The sequence below is a fragment of the Ctenopharyngodon idella genome, chromosome 11, assembly GCF_019924925.1.
Source record: "Ctenopharyngodon idella isolate HZGC_01 chromosome 11, HZGC01, whole genome shotgun sequence".
NCBI classification, from domain to species: Eukaryota; Metazoa; Chordata; class Actinopteri; order Cypriniformes; family Xenocyprididae; genus Ctenopharyngodon; species Ctenopharyngodon idella.
In genome coordinates this window covers 3,138,561-3,158,771 of record NC_067230.1, presented here as the reverse complement: position 1 = coordinate 3,158,771, position 20,211 = coordinate 3,138,561, and the positions used below count along the sequence as shown (strand labels likewise).

Genomic DNA, 20,211 nt, shown 5'->3' with positions numbered 1-20,211 from the left:
GATGGGAGATAGGGCTTTTTCTTCACTAGCTCCAAAACTTTGGAATTCTTTACCAATTGAGATAAGGCAAGCTAAATCTCTTGGCATTTTTAAATCTCAGCTTAAAACAATTTTTTTAGGGTAGCTTTTAATTGAATAATTGTAATTTTTCATTGTGCTTATTTTATAGTTTATTTTGTCGCTTTAACTTTAATCTTTATATTGTGTGGTGTATCTTTGTTGTTTTATTTGTTTCTGTAAAGCGCTTTGAGATGTACATTTAAAGGTGCTATAGAAAATAAAGGTTATTATTATTATTATTATTATTGTTCCTGCTCAGGTATACAGGGGAAAAATTTTGCTTTACTTTGTGTATCCAGATCCAGTTCAGATACACCATTTCTTTTCCCACAATTAACTCATTCAAATAAAAAAAAATAAATAAAAAAAGACAACAAAAAGGCTGCATTTTTTCATTATTTTCAGATTTTCTATATTTTGCCTTCAATCAAAAGTCATTACATTGTACTCAAGCACTAAAATTAATGTTATTAATACATGTAATTTTTCTTTTCTTTTCTGGTTTAAACTGAAAAACAACATATTTATAGCATTATTATTAGTAACAGACCCTCATGCCAAAAAGCTTCTCAATTGGATGAATGTTTTCATTTGACACTTTGGTTAACAGATGAACACAAAATTATAGGATGGTGATGAACATGAGGTAGAATTTACTGCCATCACTTACACATTTGACTCAACATTTGGGTTAACCACACAGAATGAAATTACACCCCACTCTAGAGCAAAAATGAGAACGAACTCTATACGAACATCCTCCTGAACTCACTGTGGGTTAGTTAGTGTGTTACAATTAAAGACTTATATACAGTATGTACAGTAGTTTAAGCTAAATTTGATAATGTACATTTTTAGTTATTAGATTTATATGGAATCCTTTGTTTAACCCTTTTTTTCCCAAGTCCACAAATGTCATAATATACAGAAACACGACAGAATTGGGAACCTTTACATCTTAACATACAAAAGAACTTTTCTAGAAATTCTAGACATATATACACACACACTGATAAATATTATGCATAAAAAAAAAAAAAAATAAAGTGATAAAGTACTCTATTAATGGGCATAACATGTTGTTTTATACATGACCTCTTCCATCAATGTCTCATTTCATTAAGTAATTTAAAATGGAAATAACAAGGTTCAAAAGCATTGCTGGATGAATTTTATGAGGTAGTACCCATCATCATCTGGTAAGCAAACTTAACACCCCCAGATTATCCAGTTTATCTCGAACTATGTTTGCCCATCCTTTATTAGCCAGTGGGTTTCTAGGGGACGGATGCATGATCCCCTCCACCCTCACTGTGATACCTGCTTCTGAAAGCGTGCGTCGAGCACGTTGCTCAGCGAGTTTGCCCACTCCGATCACCATTGAGACGCCCAGTGCAGTGACTACCTGACAAAGAGTGCTATCACAACAGGACAAAAGGGCATCACGCTCCGCAGCCGGGAGTTCAGGTGGAGTCAGGTTCTTGCCAGACTCACTCATAAAGATGAGAGGGCACAAGTTGTGCACAAAACAGTGGCGGAAGAAGTTGTGAGTTTCACCGCAGAGCTCTTGGAAGAAGCCCCAGAAACGGGCTCCACTCACTTCACTCTGAGTGCAGTCGAGGCCTGTGATTCGTCGCTTTGGGTGCTCATCTGTTGGACGCCCGACCGTTCCAGTGATCTTCAACCAATTGCGAACTGCTTTCACCTCGCCAAATGGAACCTTGTGAAGGAAAAAAGAAACTGAGATTGACTTTTCTGTTTTTAAATTGTCTTCTCCATCCACTCTTATACTAGCGTGTATTTTCAGCAATTGAGTCTCTCACAAAAATGTGTTAGTTACAGACCTGCCAACCTTGGAAAAAATTTTTGAGAACCAGTGTAACGGGACGGGACACGGGGTTTGAGGGGAGGTGGGTCACATGTATTTTCACATTTTTGAGAATGCATTTTTTAAATTCATGATTAATACTACATTGCATAATGTGTGCTTATAGCCTACAAACTGACAACCACATGTGAATCACATTAAATTATTTAATATAAATGAATTTTTTTTGTTTGTTTCCAATTTCAAGTATTTACATTAGGGATGTGCGCTACGACTAACCTGACAGTCGTTTAAATGGAGGTTTTGTAATGACTAGTCAACTAGTCTAAAATTAAGAAACCCTTAGATATACTGATCCTTGCACCAATAAAATGTGGAACACTTTGTTTTACTACCAAATAACATGTAATATCAAATATATGTCATAATTATATGTGAAATCTTGTTGGGGTTTTTTTTTTTTTAAAAGAATTTTCATTTTTGGGTGAACGATCCCTTATGTGTATGTAAGGCCATGCTATGTCTTTATTAATAGATATTGTGAAATCAGAATAAAGAATGAAACTCTTCTGACCCCTGTTTGTGCCATGCCAAATGGCCCTGGGTTCATGCCCAGAAAGAGAACGCTCTGCCCTTCCTGACAGTACGTCTCCACGTAGCATCGGTGTGTGTCCCAGGCATACTCAAGCGGGTTGTACGTGTATCGCACTGGTTTTCCAAACGACAGTGCCCGTAACCGTGCATTCAGCTCCAGTTCAGCCTGCAGGAACCTTGAAGCAACTGTACAGCTATTAAAAAAGTGGTCAGCAGCCGGGCCAGGAAGACCGGTGGGATCTTTTCCCTGAGATGCATCTCCATTTTCCAACCTACAAATGAAAAAAAAAAACCGACTGAGTTCACAGATTGTTGGCATGGCTATTGCATAAATGAACTTGATTGTTTCAATAAAATCATATCCATGAATGCTTGTTAATCAGGTGGAAAATTATTTGAAAATGAACATAACTTGTTGTAACCACAATTCTTTACACTTGCTGGTATCTTGCACAGTAACTAAATAGTTCATTTTGCAGTACAGCTGTGGTTATATTGGACTGTTCTGCTGTATTGAATCTGATTTTTATTACCCTAAACTGCTACACAGAACTATATTTGTATAATAGTTAAATGCAATTATATTTTGGGGAAGGCAATAGGAATTCAATGAACTGTATCTGTACTTCAGTGTAGCCTACTACAGTTATTAGCCTACACTATTTTGAAATATAGGTCTATTGCAGAGGTAAAAAGGCATTTGAACTGCGGTACGTTTCATTGTTTTAATGCCACACAAAAACTTGCCGCATCGAGTATTACTGCTACAGCATTACTTCTGTTTGACTAAAGTTCATTTCGTAACGGTGCTTTATAAGTTTCTTGTGGTATGAAAAACATGTCTTTTGGCGATACATGACTCACTACAGTCTTTCTTCCATTCAAATACAGAGATTTCGTGGAGGCAAAACCAATTTATCCACTGACGTAAAATCTTACGACACAACTTTTATAACATCGCTTATTAGATCTGATTTTGTCTCGTATTTTGTGGTTTACCTCTCAATATCGGTCTGTGTTTGCATTCTCCCAAAGGGTTTTCCGGCAACAAAAGCGCGATCGGACCGCGTTGCATACTGGGATCTTCGTCTTCTTCGTCTTCTTCTTCTTCTTCTGGCAAACCAGCTTTATGGTGCATTACCGCCAGCAACTGAGTGTGGAGCACCATTGCTATTCGCGAAACAGAGAGTAAATATTTTATTTATTTAAACAAAAATAATATATAATAATAATAATAATAATAATAATATATTATATTATATTTTATTATTTTAGTTACAAAAATATATTTTTGTAACTGTAAATATATTATTTTTGTTTTTATTTTGATTCCACACAGCCAACAGATTTTCTAGTGACAAATACTTTTCATTCGATTTTGACTGTAAAATTTGTATTTCACTGTCAGATGCTATGCAGTATGAGATGGCATGTTCCGTTGTTTCTTTATTATTGCAATAATTGCACAATCCATATGCTCTTTTATTTGACATAAATTTGCATTTAGTATTGTGTAACCTGTCTCTGATTATTGAGATAAAGGACAAAATATGTCCTATAGCCTACACAAAAGTACTCTTTATGTTAAAAATAAATAAATTCATCAAAATAAAAATACTTAAAAATTTACATCTAAAGGAAATCTAGGACACATTCATTGCTTTTATTTTTAAATAATTTTGTTAGTAGCCTATTATTTAAATTATTTAAAATTTAAATTATTATTTAAAAGTCTATCAATTGTGTCCTCAGTTTGCGTCAACTCTGTCAGTTTTTTTTATAATTCTGAATAAATCAGGCAATTTATGGTCATCTTTAAATCTGAGGACCCCTTTCCTTTTTCCTGCTCATTGTGGATCTCACAGTAGGACACAGTGCTGGAAGTTTTATATATTTTTCTTATATTTGATACAAACAATTTTGAAGTCTCTGCGGTCACAGCTTTAACACGTCAACTCCGTCATCCTGGTGCAGCCTAATACTTTAGTTGTGGGATAAATCTGGGCATTTTTGATATGTTTATTAAGGCAGCTACAGCTACTCCACTGTACAACACGTGGTTAAGGTGGAAAAATATTATGTTTTGTCAACTCCGTCAGACGTCAGCTCCGTCAGGTTTTATGTCTGGTTGTGATTTATAATGTGATTTAATGTTAACGTTAAAGGTTTTTGTTAATTTTGAAAGAAATGTCTTATTCTTTTTTTCAATTCATTTTGTTAAAATATTAAAACATTAGGGCTGGGTAAAAAATATTGATTTCTCGATTTTAATCGATTCTCATTTTTACGAACTGATATCGATTCTTAAATCCCAAGAATCGATTAGTTTAGTCTGTTTTCAGTTGACGAATGAACAGAACATTTAGCGCGCCTCCCATCCAATAAATCGCAATAATCTTTGTGCTTTGTTACTTTTGAGATGAAGCAAAGTCTCAGATATCAAATGAGGTCCATCTTATTATGAGATTCAAAAAAATAAATACCGTTTTGGTGCTGTTTAATGTGGCGTGACAGATCGCTGTATCACTTAAGAGAAGCGGCAGCACGGGGCGCATGTGAACATCCTCTCCTCCGCTTTAATACCAGTTACAGCGCGAAATAAACATGAATAAACATATAAAGTTATGTTAAAAGATACAGTACAACTTACCGAAATCCGTATCATGTCTCATGTAATAGCTCAGTGTTTCAACCGCGGAAATACGTCAATAAACAAACAGCTTGTAAACAATGTCACATAACGTCACATTTACCTCAGAAAAACCATTCAGTGACCATAAACTCAAATGAACTCTAGAGAGCAGCATTCTGATAAATATATGCACCGTTACATATTCATTATAATTTTTAATGTTCTTCAATAGTTAATGCATGTTTGAATAAATCAGTTATGACAGCCACGATTTAAATGTTTACATTAAAAAAAAAAAAAAAAACGAATTGGAGTAGAAATATGATTATGTAATTCTAAACTTTATTTGTTACAAAAAACATCGAGTGTAATTTAAGTGTTTGTATATAAATAAGTTAATTTTAACCTTCAGTATTATAGTAAAGTAGTACCAACTGACTCCCATGTGTAGTTTACAGCATTAGTTGAGAGATTATTTTCCTCTAGAAAATTTGCCATGTACTGTATCTGATATACTACATCCAAAATAATCTATATCGAATCGAATCGAAATTGGAATTGAATCGCAAGCATGTGAATAGAAATCTAATCAAATCGTGAAAATTGTGTCAATACCCAGCCCTATAAAACATCATCTGAACTACATGATATCATGTCTGAGTTACCTAAGAACGTTGGTTATATATGTTTAATATTAAAAAGGAGGTTAGAGAATTAAGGAATTTAGGAAATGGATTGTTCATAATAACCCCAACCCAAGAAAAAAATTTGGAGAATTTATTTTTCCACTTAGTTCCTTTACTGAACACTATTATTACATAAATGAAGACTTTACACTGTTGTTGGATGAATCAAATTAAAATATCATGCTTTTTAATGCATCTGACGGAGTTGACACAAATTAAGTTAATAAACGTACATTTTGAGGGAAAAAAAAAAAAAAAAAATCATAAAAACCTGTTCCCTTACATGGTTCATTAGCGAAGATCTGTCTCTACAAATATATCAGTTTAAAAATAATGTATTATTAAACAATAAAAACTAACTTCTAAAACATGTTTTGTCCCTTCTCAAGAATCAGTGCTGTACAGATTATTGATCCTGTCATCTATATTCACATTTCTTTGCATCTTATATAAATACCTCCACTTTTCCCCCAGTCCACATATTAATTGTGGGGTCAATAAATCCATTAAAAGCAAATGCAGTTCTCAACAGCAGTTGCAAATCACTACCAGCAGATTAAGATTAAGAAGGTTACTCACTATCTCACTCACTAACTGCTGAAAGAGGTGAAAGACTTGCATCATACCAGTGAAATTGAGCTAAAGCTCCAAGAATAAGACACAGGATCAAATGGCAAAAAGTATAATCAGTCTAATTGCTGTCCTTTAAATACTGCCACTAACGAGGAAAACAAATATATATTCCAAATGTAAAGTGACAGCCAGGTTCTCACATAGGAAGTGATGCTATTTTCAGCATCCTGCACAATGATGAAAATGAATGAATGAAATCAAAATGAAATCAAAACATGTCTCAAGACTCTATGCTTCATTTCATGATTAGCACCATGTTCCTTGCAGCCAATAAGTTAGCCTATAGCAAATTCATATAATAACACAATTAAAGGGTTATTTCACCCAAAAATGAAATTTCTGTCATTAATTACTCACCCTCGTGTCATTCCAAACCCGTAAAACCTTCATTCATCTTCGGAACACAAATTAAGATATTTTTAATGAAATCCAAGGGTTTTTTTTTATCCCTCATAGAAAGCAACGTAATTACTGTCATTCAAGGTCCAGAAAGTTATTAAAGACATCGTTAAAATAGTCCATGTGACTACAGTGTTTCAACCTTGATTTTATGAAGTGATGAGAATACTTTTTGTGTGCAAAAACAAAACAAAAATAACGACTTCATTCAAAAATTTCTTCTCTATCCTGTCAGACTTGTACGCAGTTGACGCAGTGAGCGCAATTCAACGCTTCCGTGTTAACGTCCAGAATGCCGGTTCAGTATTGATCGACTCCTGAGTCAGCATTACACACATGCATCTTGGTGCTCACGTGAACAGCTTCGGCCAATACTGAGTCGGCGTTCGGACATTAACACAGAAGCGTTGAACTGCGTTCACAATGTCTTTAATACATTTCTGGACACACTACCTCCGCCAGCTTGCCTTCTTCCCATAGTGCATCCTGGTGCCATGTGTTCCCCAGGTAAGTGATTCACACGCACCCGGCCATCCACGTTATGTAAAACGTGATTCATCAGACCAGACCACCTTCTTCCATTGCTCCGTGTTCCAGTTCTGATGCTCACGTGCCCACTGTTGGTGCTTTCGGCGGTGGACAGGGGTCAGCATGGGCACCCGGACTGGTCTGCGGCTATGCAGCCCCATACGCAACAAACTGAGATGCACTGTGTATTCTGACACCTTTCTATCAGAACCAACATTAACTTCTTGAACAATTTGAGCTACAGTAGCTTGTCTGTTGGATCAGACCAAAAGGGGACAGCTTTCACTCCCCACGTGCATCAATGAGCCTTGGCCGCCCATGACCCTGCTGTCAGTTTACCACTGTTCCTTTCTTGGAGCACTTTTGATAGATACTGACCACTGCAGACCGGGAACACCCCACAAGAGCTGCAGTTTTGGAGATGCTCTGACCCAGTCTTCTAGCCATCACAATTTGGCCCTTGTCAAACTCACTCAAATCCTTACGCTTGCTCATTTTTCCTGCTTCTAACACATCAACTTTGAGGACAAAATGTTCATTTGCTGCCTAATATATCCCACCCACTAACAGGTGCCATGATGAAGAGATAATCAGTGTTATTCACTTCACCTGTCAGTGCTCATAATGTTATGCCTGATCGGTGTGTGTGCAAAGCCTCTGCCTTAAAGGGATAATTCACCCAACATTTGACCCATTGACATTCATTGTATGCACAAAAAACGATAATTACACTTATTTTTGATGGTCCACTTTAGACATTTTACTACTATAAGTAACTTTGCAACTACATGTCAACTAACTCTCTTTAGAGTATTTCTGTCATGAGTGTTTGGCATGGTAATGAATATAACAATGTGGATATGTTTGGTCTTGGCGGAATAGAGCAAGTAAGCTGCTGTAGAGGAAGTTAGCTGCTGTGAGCAAGTAAGACATGCTGCTGCTGTACAAGCATGAATTAACCGTAGCACACCTATACAGGTGGAGCTGGGGAAGGTGGAGAGTTTTTAATCCTAAACTCAAACTTCCCTCATGACCAGGGCTTAAAAACGAAAAAAAAAAAAAAAAAAAATCATATTCACTCCGAGCAGAATCGGTAACGTTTCTGTTCCAGCGTTCCTTCTGTATTATTAACTTTCCGAAACCGGTTTGATCAGAAAAAAATAATTAATAACGTTATTTTTTAACTTTTTTTTTTGTTTGCATGTAGCCTACTTAATAATAATAATAATAATAATAATAATAATAATAATAATAGTAATAATACGTACAGCATTCTATTTATTAAAAAACAAAGAGAGTAGCCCATTTGCGGTCTTAGGCCTACAATTATCTTTATAACAAGATTCTGTATTAATGTAGGCTAAACCTATTAAACAAAAGGAAAAACAACGGTTTATAAATTAAAGTATTTTTTCAAGATATTTTAAAATGTTTGTTGCATGGTTAAAAATACCGACGCTATTCCCGAGAGGAAAAAAGATAAGTCGCGCATACGTCGCATTTTATTATTCAGAAATAATGTAATTATTCGGTAGCTAAACAAAGTAAAATGTTTACAAATAGCCTAGCCTATATAGCTTTGTTTATAATGTTTGTAAACATAAATTATGAACAAAACTACCCTATTTTATTTTACCACAAAACATCAGGCTAAATAAACGTCAAGCCAAAACGAATAAAAAAAATTATCTTTTCTTTTTTAATGCCATTCCAGCTTCTATTGCTACTCAAGGCAAGAAACAGGTTTATTTATTAGAAATAAAACTAAATAAGATGCAAAACGAATTAATTTAAAGTGAATCTAAAGCCTACCTTTCTCATTCGGCACGAATCCAGCTGTTTCCATTTTCGAGACGAATGATAAACTATTTATTATGTAAGCTTTATATTTTACTCGCAGTATCGACATCATGCTTCACATAACAGCACAGTCAGGCGGTGGTCACGGGTGGTAAACGGCAGATTGTAGGCCTATTGCAGAATTGAATTGAGCAGTGTAACGTTTTATATGATTGGATGATTGTATTTTATTGTAATATTTAACAGCTGCAATATCAAGTAAGCAATGCAAGAATTTGTGTGCGCGCGCGTGAGGCGCCGGCGCGACCACTGGAATTTTTTTCCCTTCTAAGACAGTAAACTGTACTGCGTAATTTATGGTCATACAGGTAAAAGCAAGACATAATTCATACATTTACAAAAGACACTCAAATAGCGAAAACAAGCAGAATGTCTGTTTCCTTTCCTAGATCATTTGGACAATTAACCACTTTCGTTTTGTTAATAGACCTAATTATTTAAGTGAAATATTAAGCGTAGCCTATAAGCCTATTCCCTTTTATTTTATATGTGTTATATAGGTCTATTGTTTTATTCTGTTTTCTCTGTTCACAGAAGCGCTGCAGATGTGATGTGACGTTGTGTGAACTCATGTTCTACATATCCTGCAATTTTCGCTGGTTTCAAAACATACAAGCTGCATATTACTTGACATTCATTTTCACTTAAATGTTGGCCTAATGCTTGACTGTTGGTGACATATATCATTAGAAAAACTAACGCCAGGGCATTGCCATTGTGACTTACCTGTGATGACTTGACAGCTGAGCCTGAGCGCGGGCATTTCACTCACGTTGGATGCGTCAGCGTAACAGGCTGTACTATTTGAATTCGTGATTGGTTGACTGCCAAATCAAAATATTAAACAGAACCATAAAATAACGTTATTAACCGGTTAATGGCCATTTCAAATGAGCATTTCTGTTTAGAACGATTAAATTTGATTTCGTTTCCGTTTCTGGTTACGTTCTGGACAAAATTTCGTTCGTTTCCGTTTTCGTTTCTTGAACCCGTTCAGAGCCCTGCTCATGACCTTAAAATTATGCTGCGTTCCAGGCAGGTTTTTGAGCCCGTAAGTCACGACTTCAAACCACGACTCACGACTTTGTAGCGTTCCAGGCAAGTCATGCCAAACTGCCTGAGAGCAAGAAATTGTGTAAACAAACCAGCATGGCGGACCGGACGGGGCTTATGCTCATTTACAATCATTTCTATTGCCAAGGTGCTTACTCCTTGCTTATTTGAGGGAAATGGAGAAGGAAAAACGCATGAGGCAAGAGAACCCTTTTATACCTTTTATGTTACGTTATTTGTTTATTTCTCACCGTGTACCACTTGCATAAACACCGCATCCGTAGGGGCTGCCATTGTTGTTTCGCGGGCTATGTGACGTCAGAGCGCGGAACTGGGAGTGCATCGATCTAGTACGAGTTCACGGGTGGGAAGTCACGAGTTTGACTGCCGTTCCGGTACACTTTCACGGGTAGAAGGCTGGAAAAACACGGGTTACGGTTTGCCTGGAACGCGGCATTATTCTCAGAATTTCTCATAAATTTACCAATGACTGCTTATTTACACTTGAATGACTATTTGTGCGCATGTGTGTTTTCTATTTCCCTGGCTATTTGAGTAAGAGAGAAAGACAGAGAGAGAGAGGAGAAGGGAAGGCGTGAAGAGCAGAAATGTATGATTTTGGGCTGTGTTGCATTCAACAACACTTCCAGGTCTCCGTTCAGACTGCCTCTGTTGCCATGGCAGCACTGGCAGAGGGAGAGAGTCACACACACACACACACACACACACACACACACACACACAGAGAGACAGAGTCACACTTCTCTGAGCCTGACCTCCACCTGAACCTGCCTGAGGTCAGAGGGTGACAGCTTTGAGCACTTTATGACAGTGAGTGATGAGAGCTGCAGAAAATGAGAGAGAGGAAGAACAAGAGAGAGTGAAGGGTGAGAAGTAGCATGCAGACGAGGCAGAGGAATAACAGATGTGGTGCGGTGGGACTCAACATGAAATTATTGTAACTCAAAAATGGGGATCACATGTTGCTAGCCCTGTTTTGTTGTGTTTCGGTCTGCTTCTTTTGCTACATTTTTTTTTTCTCATTTACATTTCAGTCATACATTTCATCTCTGCTAACAAAAATATGTCCTAAGTATGTTTTGTCAATGTTCCCATTAAGTTATGAAAACATTATTTCTGAGTGTTTTCTGAATGTTCAAAACATCCAGTTTTTTAAATGTTTTAAAAATGTTTCCATGTTATCATTCTGCAAACATTATGGGAACGATACATTTAAATGTTCTATGAAACGAGTAGTAACATTTAAAAAAAAAAAAAACATTAGATGAACATCCAGCTAAAATGTTTCAGAAAAACCGTTGCATAAACAATATGGTAACACTTTATTTCGATGGTCCACTTTAGACATTCTATTAACTACAAGTATCTTTGCAACTACATGTCATCTATCAGTCATTTGAGTATTAGTAGACTGTCTGATTAATATCTGCTAACACTTTATTTTGATGCTCCTCAACAGACACTCTACTGACTATAAGTAACTTTGCAACTACAATGTCAAATTATTCTACTAACCTGAACCATAAACTAACAGTCTACTAATACTCTAATGACAGTTAGTTGGCACGTAGTTGCAAAGTTACTAGTAGCTGAATGTCTAAAGTGGACCATCGAAATAAATTCTAACCCGATGGTTAAATAACATTTTTTGTGCTAATGTTTTGAGAACATTATTGAAGACCAGATAACTATGTACAAACTTTCTATTAACATTACTGGAAGAATGTTTGTTCATAACTTTGAGAGAACCTTGAATGTTAGCCAAAGTTCTGAGAACGTTCCCTGTTATCTGGGATATTTGTGAGCCTGTGTGCAAATCTCTTTGTATATGTACATTTTGGTGCATATTGATTGGGACACTTTTTGCCTTTGAGATGACTGGGAAAAAGTGTCCTAATCAATCTGAATTCACCTTAGGTATTTTTGACTTATTTATGTAGGCCAATTAAGTGAGCCCAAAAATGTGAAAGAAAGTGAGAGCGCTCTAGGTAGACCACACTGACATGTCCACCTTATTGAATTGGAAGTTTTGAACATAAAAAACATAATAATAATAATAAAAAGAGAAGTTGCAAAATATGAAGTTCACAGCAATGGCATAGTGACTATTAGTGACTCATTTGTTAACATTTTTGAACATGTATATTTCAAATATCTAAAAGTCTGTCAGCATTCATATGTACTGAAATTTCAAATATTTTCATAAAGGCCTACAGTGAGATCCATGATGGTTGCTTTGCCTCCTAGTGGCTCATAGACAGGACCGCAGAAAAAGCCAGGCTTTTTTGTGCTAAAGAAGAGAAAAGATTGAAAATGCAGTGTTGTAAAACCTATTTATTGTATTTAAATTTTAGTCTAGGATCATAGGCTTTGCTCAAACCCAAACACTAATTATAAAACCCATAATAGACAATTAGTGAGATTAAACAGATAATTCAGACAGCGCCTCAGACGGCTCATTTTGCCTGTAAAAGAAAACCTGTGTAATAATTATGCACACCTGAATATAAGGCGTTTTTCATTTCCAGCCTTCATGAACAATTATATATTACTTATAAGTGATTAAATACAAAATTAATAGTAGTTATTAAGATTGATGTGGTTTGGAATTGGTAAAATGTGCTTGGAAAAAAAATATGATCAGAAAATCATTTTGCCTAATGTTTCAGCACACAGTGTATATATCATCGTTGTTTCTGTACATTCTTTATAACCAATTAAAATGTACTGATAAATGTGGATATGGAGAAATTGACAGAAGAAAACAAACCTTTTTTTTTTTTAAAACTGTTGCATTACACACTAAACAGAGTTAAATCTATCAAATAATGTCCTGTTGATTATACCTAAGTCATACATGGAACCCTCTCTCTGAATACAGCAGATGTCTGATATCTCAGATGTGCTTCAGTACCTGATGCAACGCAGAGAGACAAGACAGAAAACTTCCTCCGGAGCTCTTTAAACACTAATCTACACACACTCTCTCCTTTCTTCCATCTCTTTCTATTTCTATCCATCCCCTTCCTCTGCTGTTTTCATCTTTGTGTGTATCATTGGTTAATGCCGCTTCTCTTTGTAACTCCTATTTTTCATTCTATAGTCTCAACAATGGACCATTTCTCTCTCTCTCTCTCTCTCTCTCTCTCTCTCTCTCTCTCTCTTTTTACACAGTGTAGTTGTGTGTATTTCCTCTCTGCTCTCCCAGATTCTTTATTGAGATGTCTTTCACATTAAGCATCTGCTCCTCTTTGAAATTAAACTCTTCTTAGAGTCTTTCTCCTTTAATTTAGAGTTGATCTCTCTCTCTTCTGATCATTGTTGGCATTTCGTGAGTTTCTTTCTCTATTGTTTTCATCTTGTTTGTGGTTTATTTTGTCCTGTACACTCTTTAAAAAAAGGTTCTATATTGGCATGGTTCCATGAACAACCTTTAACAGAATCTTTCCCTTCCACAAAAGGTCTTTATGCAGAAAGGTTCTTTAGATTTTTTTAAAATGTTCTCCACACTAAGAAAATGGTTCTTTTAGGAACTCTTCAGAAAGGTTCTTTGGAGAACCAAAATTGGTTCTTCTACTGCATCTCTACAAAAAACCTCCTTTTGGAACCTTTATTTTTAAGAGTGTAGCATATCTTCTCCTCTTTTCTTGCCTCTTCTCTTCTCTTCTGATGAATAACCTTCCCCTCTGTGTGAACTCAGTAATACAGGGCTTGCAGTAAGAGCTCATTGATCAGACAGATCCGCCACACCACAGTTCAACATCCCTGCAAGCTTGCTTTACTTTCAGTGAACTGTTTGTGTATGTGTGCTTTTGTGAATATGCTACATACATGTTGTCTTCAGAAGCTACATGTTTCCCACAGGATAAAATATTAACAATTTACACCAATCCTCCTAATTAAATAAAATATTTTACATCCTTTTGGTTCTTAGTATATTGTGTCACCTTCTTGAGCATCAATGCCACTGTAAGGAAGAGCTCAAATGTGCAGAAAATGCTTGAAAACCAAAGAATGTGCAGCATTTGGGAGCAGCTTCACTGCTCAGGATCAAAGAAAGGACCGATGGAAGCTTGTTTCTGCCATGGAAATTAAAATTAAAAAAGGTAATTGTGACTTTTTATATCACAATTCTGACTTGTACACAAATGCAGTAATACACAAGAAGCAGGAACTAGTGTCAGTTCTGAAACCCACTGTGTAACAAAACTGTTTGGTGTGTTTAGAGGATATAAATTCTTGTTAGTGTGTATGTTTCATGTTTCCAGCTGTTTAAAAGCATCTGTGCTCCTCTGAAATCAATGTGACACTCTAAAGTCCCATGTTGCCACTTCATAATGTCCGTTATTGAGTTGAATGGCCTCTCAATCTGATTTGGCAACAATAAACTTGCCTAATGATTTTAAATGTCACATTTTCAATGTAAACAAGCCCACACAAATTCTTATTATTATGCTGTGTTAGAAGAGAATCAAGGGAATTGTCAGGAATCAATAGTCCATGGCCTAATCTAGATCCACTCAAGCTTTATGTGGAAGTAAAGTCACAGGATTCACACTTTGGTTTTCTGAAAAATAAGCTTTTTATATTTTCTCAAAGTCTGATATTGTTTGCATTTCTGTCTTGCCTAAATGTAACACTTATATGAGCAAAAACAAAGAAGCTAGCCTTTAATGGAATCAGCAGCCACTAAACGATCCACACATGGCAATAAATCTGTCCAAAAAGAGTTTAAAAGAGACAGCAGCTGCAATCAGTGTGTCAAGCGTGAGAAATTGACAAAAACGAGTCTAATGTTCAGCCATGATTCGTTATGCAAGACATTATTGTTGTTGCTTTTCACGTGAAAGTACAGCGACGTAAGCATAAAATACAATTTGAGTGTAAATACGCCATAAATCGGTAAAAATATGTAACACAGAACATTTCCTAAAAATGCATTCACATACGTTTGTACGCAACTTTTCACTATTTACTAATTTGACGAGACACTTACGGGCGAGTGACGTATGTACCCATTTTCTCGCGAAAACCATCCCGTCAGATCTAAAATATTAACACCTATTTAATAGGCTTACCATAGTGAATCAGGGTAATACAAAAACACGTTTTGGAATAAGTATTGACTCATTATTTAAATTTAGTTAATTTTGAACAAAACAACTTACATAGTATACCTTTAAATTCATCCTTATTTTCATCTGTTACTGTTTTGGATTTTTTTCCTTGTGTTCCCTTCTTTAAATGACAAATGCATGCAGTTTGTCAAGAGATATTCGTTAGCCAACGAATTAACTTGACTATGAAAGCTGTAAGGTACAAAAAAAAAAGAAAAAAAAGGAAACTAGAGGTGCAACATGAGCTCTATGCACAGAAATCATGATAAAAATCATGTACAAGTAGCTCAACAGCGTCACCTTGTGGTTGACTGCAAAACTTTTTTACTAGTATAGACATGCAGCCAAACTGACGTCACTAATTAAAAAACAATGACAAGAACAAGAACAGTCATCTCATTTATAATAACTAATTCAATTGCATTACACTGCCATAAAGCCAATGGATATGAATAATTATAATGCAATTAATATTAAATTAGAAATATATAATGATGATGCATTACACTTACAACAAGATTTACATTGGTATTTAAAAAAATACCCATTTAATAATATTAAAAAAGTAATCACACACACAGTGGATTACAGTAACTTCAAACAATTAGGATGGATTAGAAACCCAACAAAGTTCATAGTTATTCCAATTGTACAAAGTATAATCAAATATTATACAATATATGATGCATATGCAGCTGATAGAACTCTATATAATTCTTGTTCTGACTCAGCCATACCTTTCGCAAAAAGAATCGTGTTGTTTCTGGGTTGTTTTCGTCTGCTATAGGGAAAAATAGTCTATGGTATATAATGGGGGTAATTGTTGTTCTGTTTCCCCCTATTATGGCACTTTTGGTATGTTTTAGTTTGTTGGTTGATATTAAGGATTTCAAGAGATACTGTTATCAGAAGTAGTTAATGTAAAGCATCGGTTCAGTACCTCCTCATCATCTTTCTCTTTAGTGGATGAGGCTTCTTTCATAAAATAAATGCTTTGATGCTCCTTACTGGTGTGGCTGTTGACCAGAAGAGGCACATCATGAAGTTCTGGCCCGCCTCATCTGACCGTCAAGGGCATGGGCAGCTGTGGCCTAAAACAAACTTATCAAATACAATGATTATTTTCATATTTCTTTTGTTTTCCTTCATTCATTTTCATGGTCTTCATGCAGCATCTAAAATTATCCTCGACCAGAAAAGAAAACAAACCTATAAATGCTTATTCATCGTCATCTAGTAAATTAACTTTTTATGTTAGAACAGAATATGATAGAATGTCATAAAAGAATATATAGTTATGGGTGTGTTTTGGAAATATACTTTCAACAGAAGGATTCATTCTTTACTTATAAGCACTGACTTCCTGTTTTCAGCATTAGAGTATTTAAACGATATTTAAAAGTAAAAGATTAACAGATCAAATATAACTTGTAGATAACCATATTAAATATAATAAATAAGCTATCTAGTTTCAACTGCATGGTTCACAAAAGAAGATAATAGTTTTATTAGGGTTTAGTTTCTTTGTGTTTTAGTTTGGTTTTGGTTCTCTTCCTGTTTGCCTGAGTTCTGTGTCATTGTTAGTTTCCATAGTTGTTAATTAGTTAAACACCTGTTCCCTATTCTGTTGATTATCCTCCCTTATAAACCTTCAGTTCATTAAGTTCTTTGTTTGGTATTGTCTGTTTTAATATGGTTGCATTCCATGATGTATTGGATGTATTATTAAATACTGTTTGTTTCTCTGTATCTCCTGCGTCGTGCATATATTACTGCAGCCAAACATGACATATTGTACAAATGTACAAACAAGAGTTCAATATATCAGAACATTTACATTCATGAGAATGCAAACACAGATAAATGCAATCAATATCTGCAGCATCACAGAAGGGCCTGTCTGTGTGAGTGTGGCGTCATAAATCTGTCAGTTGGTAAGACACAGGACATTCAAAGCTTTGCAGGTAAGGGAGTGCGTTTAAATAAACAGTTTTAATCTTAGATTGCCTGTAGTGCATTGAAACTGATAACCGTGCTTGGTATTCTTGATCACACACATTAAAGAGATAGTTCACCCAAAAATGAAAATTTGATGTTTATCTGCTTACCCCCAGAGCATCCAAGATGTAGGTGAATTTGTTTCTTCAGTAGAACATAAATGATGATTTTTAACTCCAACCGTTGCAGTCTGTCACTCGTATAATACATGTCAATGGGAACTCCATCTATAAGAGTAAAAAAAAACATGCACAGACAAATCCAAATTAAACCCTGCGGCTTGTGACAACACATTGATGTCCTAAGACACAAAACGATCGGTTTGTGCAAGAAACCGGACAGTATTTATATAATTTTTTACCTCTAATACACCACTATGTCCAACTGCCTTGAGCATCTGGTGTGTGAGGTCTGAACGCACTCTGACAACAGAAATGATCTCTCGCACTCATTGAAGTATAAGCGCGTATATAAATACTGTTCGGTTTCTCACACAAACCGATCGTTTCGTGTCTTAGGACATCAGTGTGTCGTCATGAGCCGCAGGGTTTAATTTGGATTTGTCTGTGCATGTTTTTTTGACTCTTATAGATGGAGTTCCCATTGACATGCATTATACGAGTGACAGACTGCAACGGTTGGAGTTAAAAATCATCATTTGTGTTCTACTGAAGAAACGAAGTCACCTACATCTTGGATGCCCTGGGGGTAAGCAGATAAACATCAGATTTTCATTTTTGGGTGAACTATCCCTTTAAGAGGTGGACTTTACAATAATATGCGTACTGTACACTTGCCATGTCACATATACCCAGAAGCATTCACAAAGGCATCATAAAATCTGAGATGAATAGAGGACTAAGTAGAAAGTTAGTACTTTAATCCAACAAATTCAGTTCAGCACATAACCAGCTGCTCATAAATAAGCTCCACAGCGACAGGAGCTTAATTTGGACCAGTATCTCTTACATGAACACTGGGGCCTGTAAATCATTATTCATATCCACAGAGTGCACTATGAGGCAATGGCAACATGTCTCAAAGAGGCACAGAGAGGCCTGCATGGTGATGTTAAGTGAATTTGTTAATGTGTTTCTGTAGTCCTCAGAAAACGGGCCACAGATGAACTGCTGGGTGAAAGAATGTGCAAATAATTTGATTTCTGTCTACAATGTACAAAAAAGTTGGTGAGAAAATCCCATAGCAATGCCTTTAAGAACACCTGGAGGTGTTTAACCTCACCATTTGCACACAGATGTTCTTAAAAAAAAAAAAAAAATAATAATAATAATAATATATGGGCCAATCTACAGAATTGGTGCAAACTATGTCCCACAACCAAAAAATACATTTAAAAAGCATCTACGTATTCAAATTTTAGATGTTTACTAAGATCCTTCTATTATTGAATCCCACATTTATATGTAAATATCAGTAAGCTTAATATATATAAAATCATCATTTATTGGGTACTTTCAATTGGGAGGTGGCTGTCCCAAACCCTAACCCCTAAATTTAAACTTGTGAAATAATTTTTGCAATTTTTTCCATTGTTGTTTTTAAATATATATTTTTGATTTTTTTAAAAAGTGAAGTTAAAAATATATGTATATTTTATTTTTAAATCATGAAACTTTGTTAAAAAATGCATTTCCATCTCACTACCGAAACAGTGTATGTTTTAGTCCATTGGCTGAGACTGATTTTAACCACACCCCTACATTTTTGGTCAGGAAATATTTTCCCTTCCTCTCATAGCCTCTCATTCATAGTAGATCGGTACCATCATTTTGAGTTAAATGTATTCAAAAGTCTCGAAATCTGTGTGTAACTTTAAGGAACGTCACTACCAAACACCTTTTTTCTGCAATTAAGCAAACTTTTTTGGGTGTTATTCCATAAAATTTAGTTTTTACGTGTGTAAAACTGTTCAGAACTGTTCTAGGTAACCATGTACTGATTAGCATCTTTGAGCTAGGCTCAATAAAATTGTCACTACCGAAACTTCACCACGTTTCGGTCGTGACTGTTTGGTAGTGACATCACTGTTTTGGTAGTGACAAAAGGGAACACATAACCGTTTATTTGGGGGAAATGTGCAGTCATGACTGAAACATGGGATGTTTTGTCAAAATAAAGAATACTGAATTATCACCTAAGATGTTATTATAGTGTTTTGTTCAATGTATATTCAAACTAATGAATCCTTAACTTTAAAATCAGTATAATAAACTTTATACTTTTTACAAAGAAAGATTGGATTCAAAATACAACAAATCTCATAAATTACACATGAACTATTGTTAAAATTTTAATTGTTTTTGATTTACCGGTGAATTTTTTTTTTTTTTAAATAGCAAAAAAATATATTTACAAGGTAGATGTAAACAAACTCTTAATAGGTCAATGTAACCCTTCTTGTTAAATTATTTATTATTGTTTCGATAGTGACAAAAAAATATTCCAAAACTTTCTGAAATTACAATATGAGAATTAACTGCACAATTACTAGAAATGTGTACCTTTGATATTATACAATTTGCATACATACAAAATTTGTGGAAAAATACATTTTGTTCAAGACGTTGAACAAAATTTGAACCAATTCTGTAGAATAAAGATTCATTTAGCAAACACTTTTAAACAAAGTGACACACAAGTAAATTATAAAGTAGGTGCAAGCCAGAAATGCAATTTCACAATCCTCATGCTGGAAAATTAAATGTTTAAGGAAAAAATGACAGAGACAAAAGCATTTTCTAAAATCTCTTTGACTTTATTTTACCAAATCTCATTGTTCAT

At 35.3% G+C, this 20,211-nt stretch overlaps 1 protein-coding gene across 1 annotated transcript; it reads right to left on the bottom strand.

Annotated features, from left to right (window-relative positions):
- Positions 1–690: 690 nt before the first annotated feature.
- On the bottom strand, positions 691–3,642 carry smug1 (single-strand-selective monofunctional uracil-DNA glycosylase 1). The gene is made up of 3 exons (XM_051913301.1): positions 3,482–3,642; positions 2,463–2,754; positions 691–1,780 (listed from the first exon to the last, which is right to left on the bottom strand). The coding sequence occupies exons 1-3, from the start codon at positions 3,505–3,507 to the stop codon at positions 1,253–1,255; spliced, it is 846 nt and encodes a 281-aa protein (XP_051769261.1). The 5' UTR covers positions 3,508–3,642; the 3' UTR covers positions 691–1,252.
- Positions 3,643–20,211: the final 16,569 nt, after the last annotated feature.

Bases quoted from the DNA above. Each gene is read 5' to 3' on its own strand.
- smug1 (XM_051913301.1), bottom strand. From the start codon at position 3,507: ATGCAAACACAGACCGATATTGAGAG. The intron at 2,755-3,481 runs GTAAACCACAAA...TTTCATTTGTAG, and splicing joins ACACAGACCGATATTGAGAG to GTTGGAAAATGGAGATGCAT. The intron at 1,781-2,462 runs GTCAGAAGAGTT...TTCCTTCACAAG, and splicing joins TTGGCATGGCACAAACAGGG to GTTCCATTTGGCGAGGTGAA.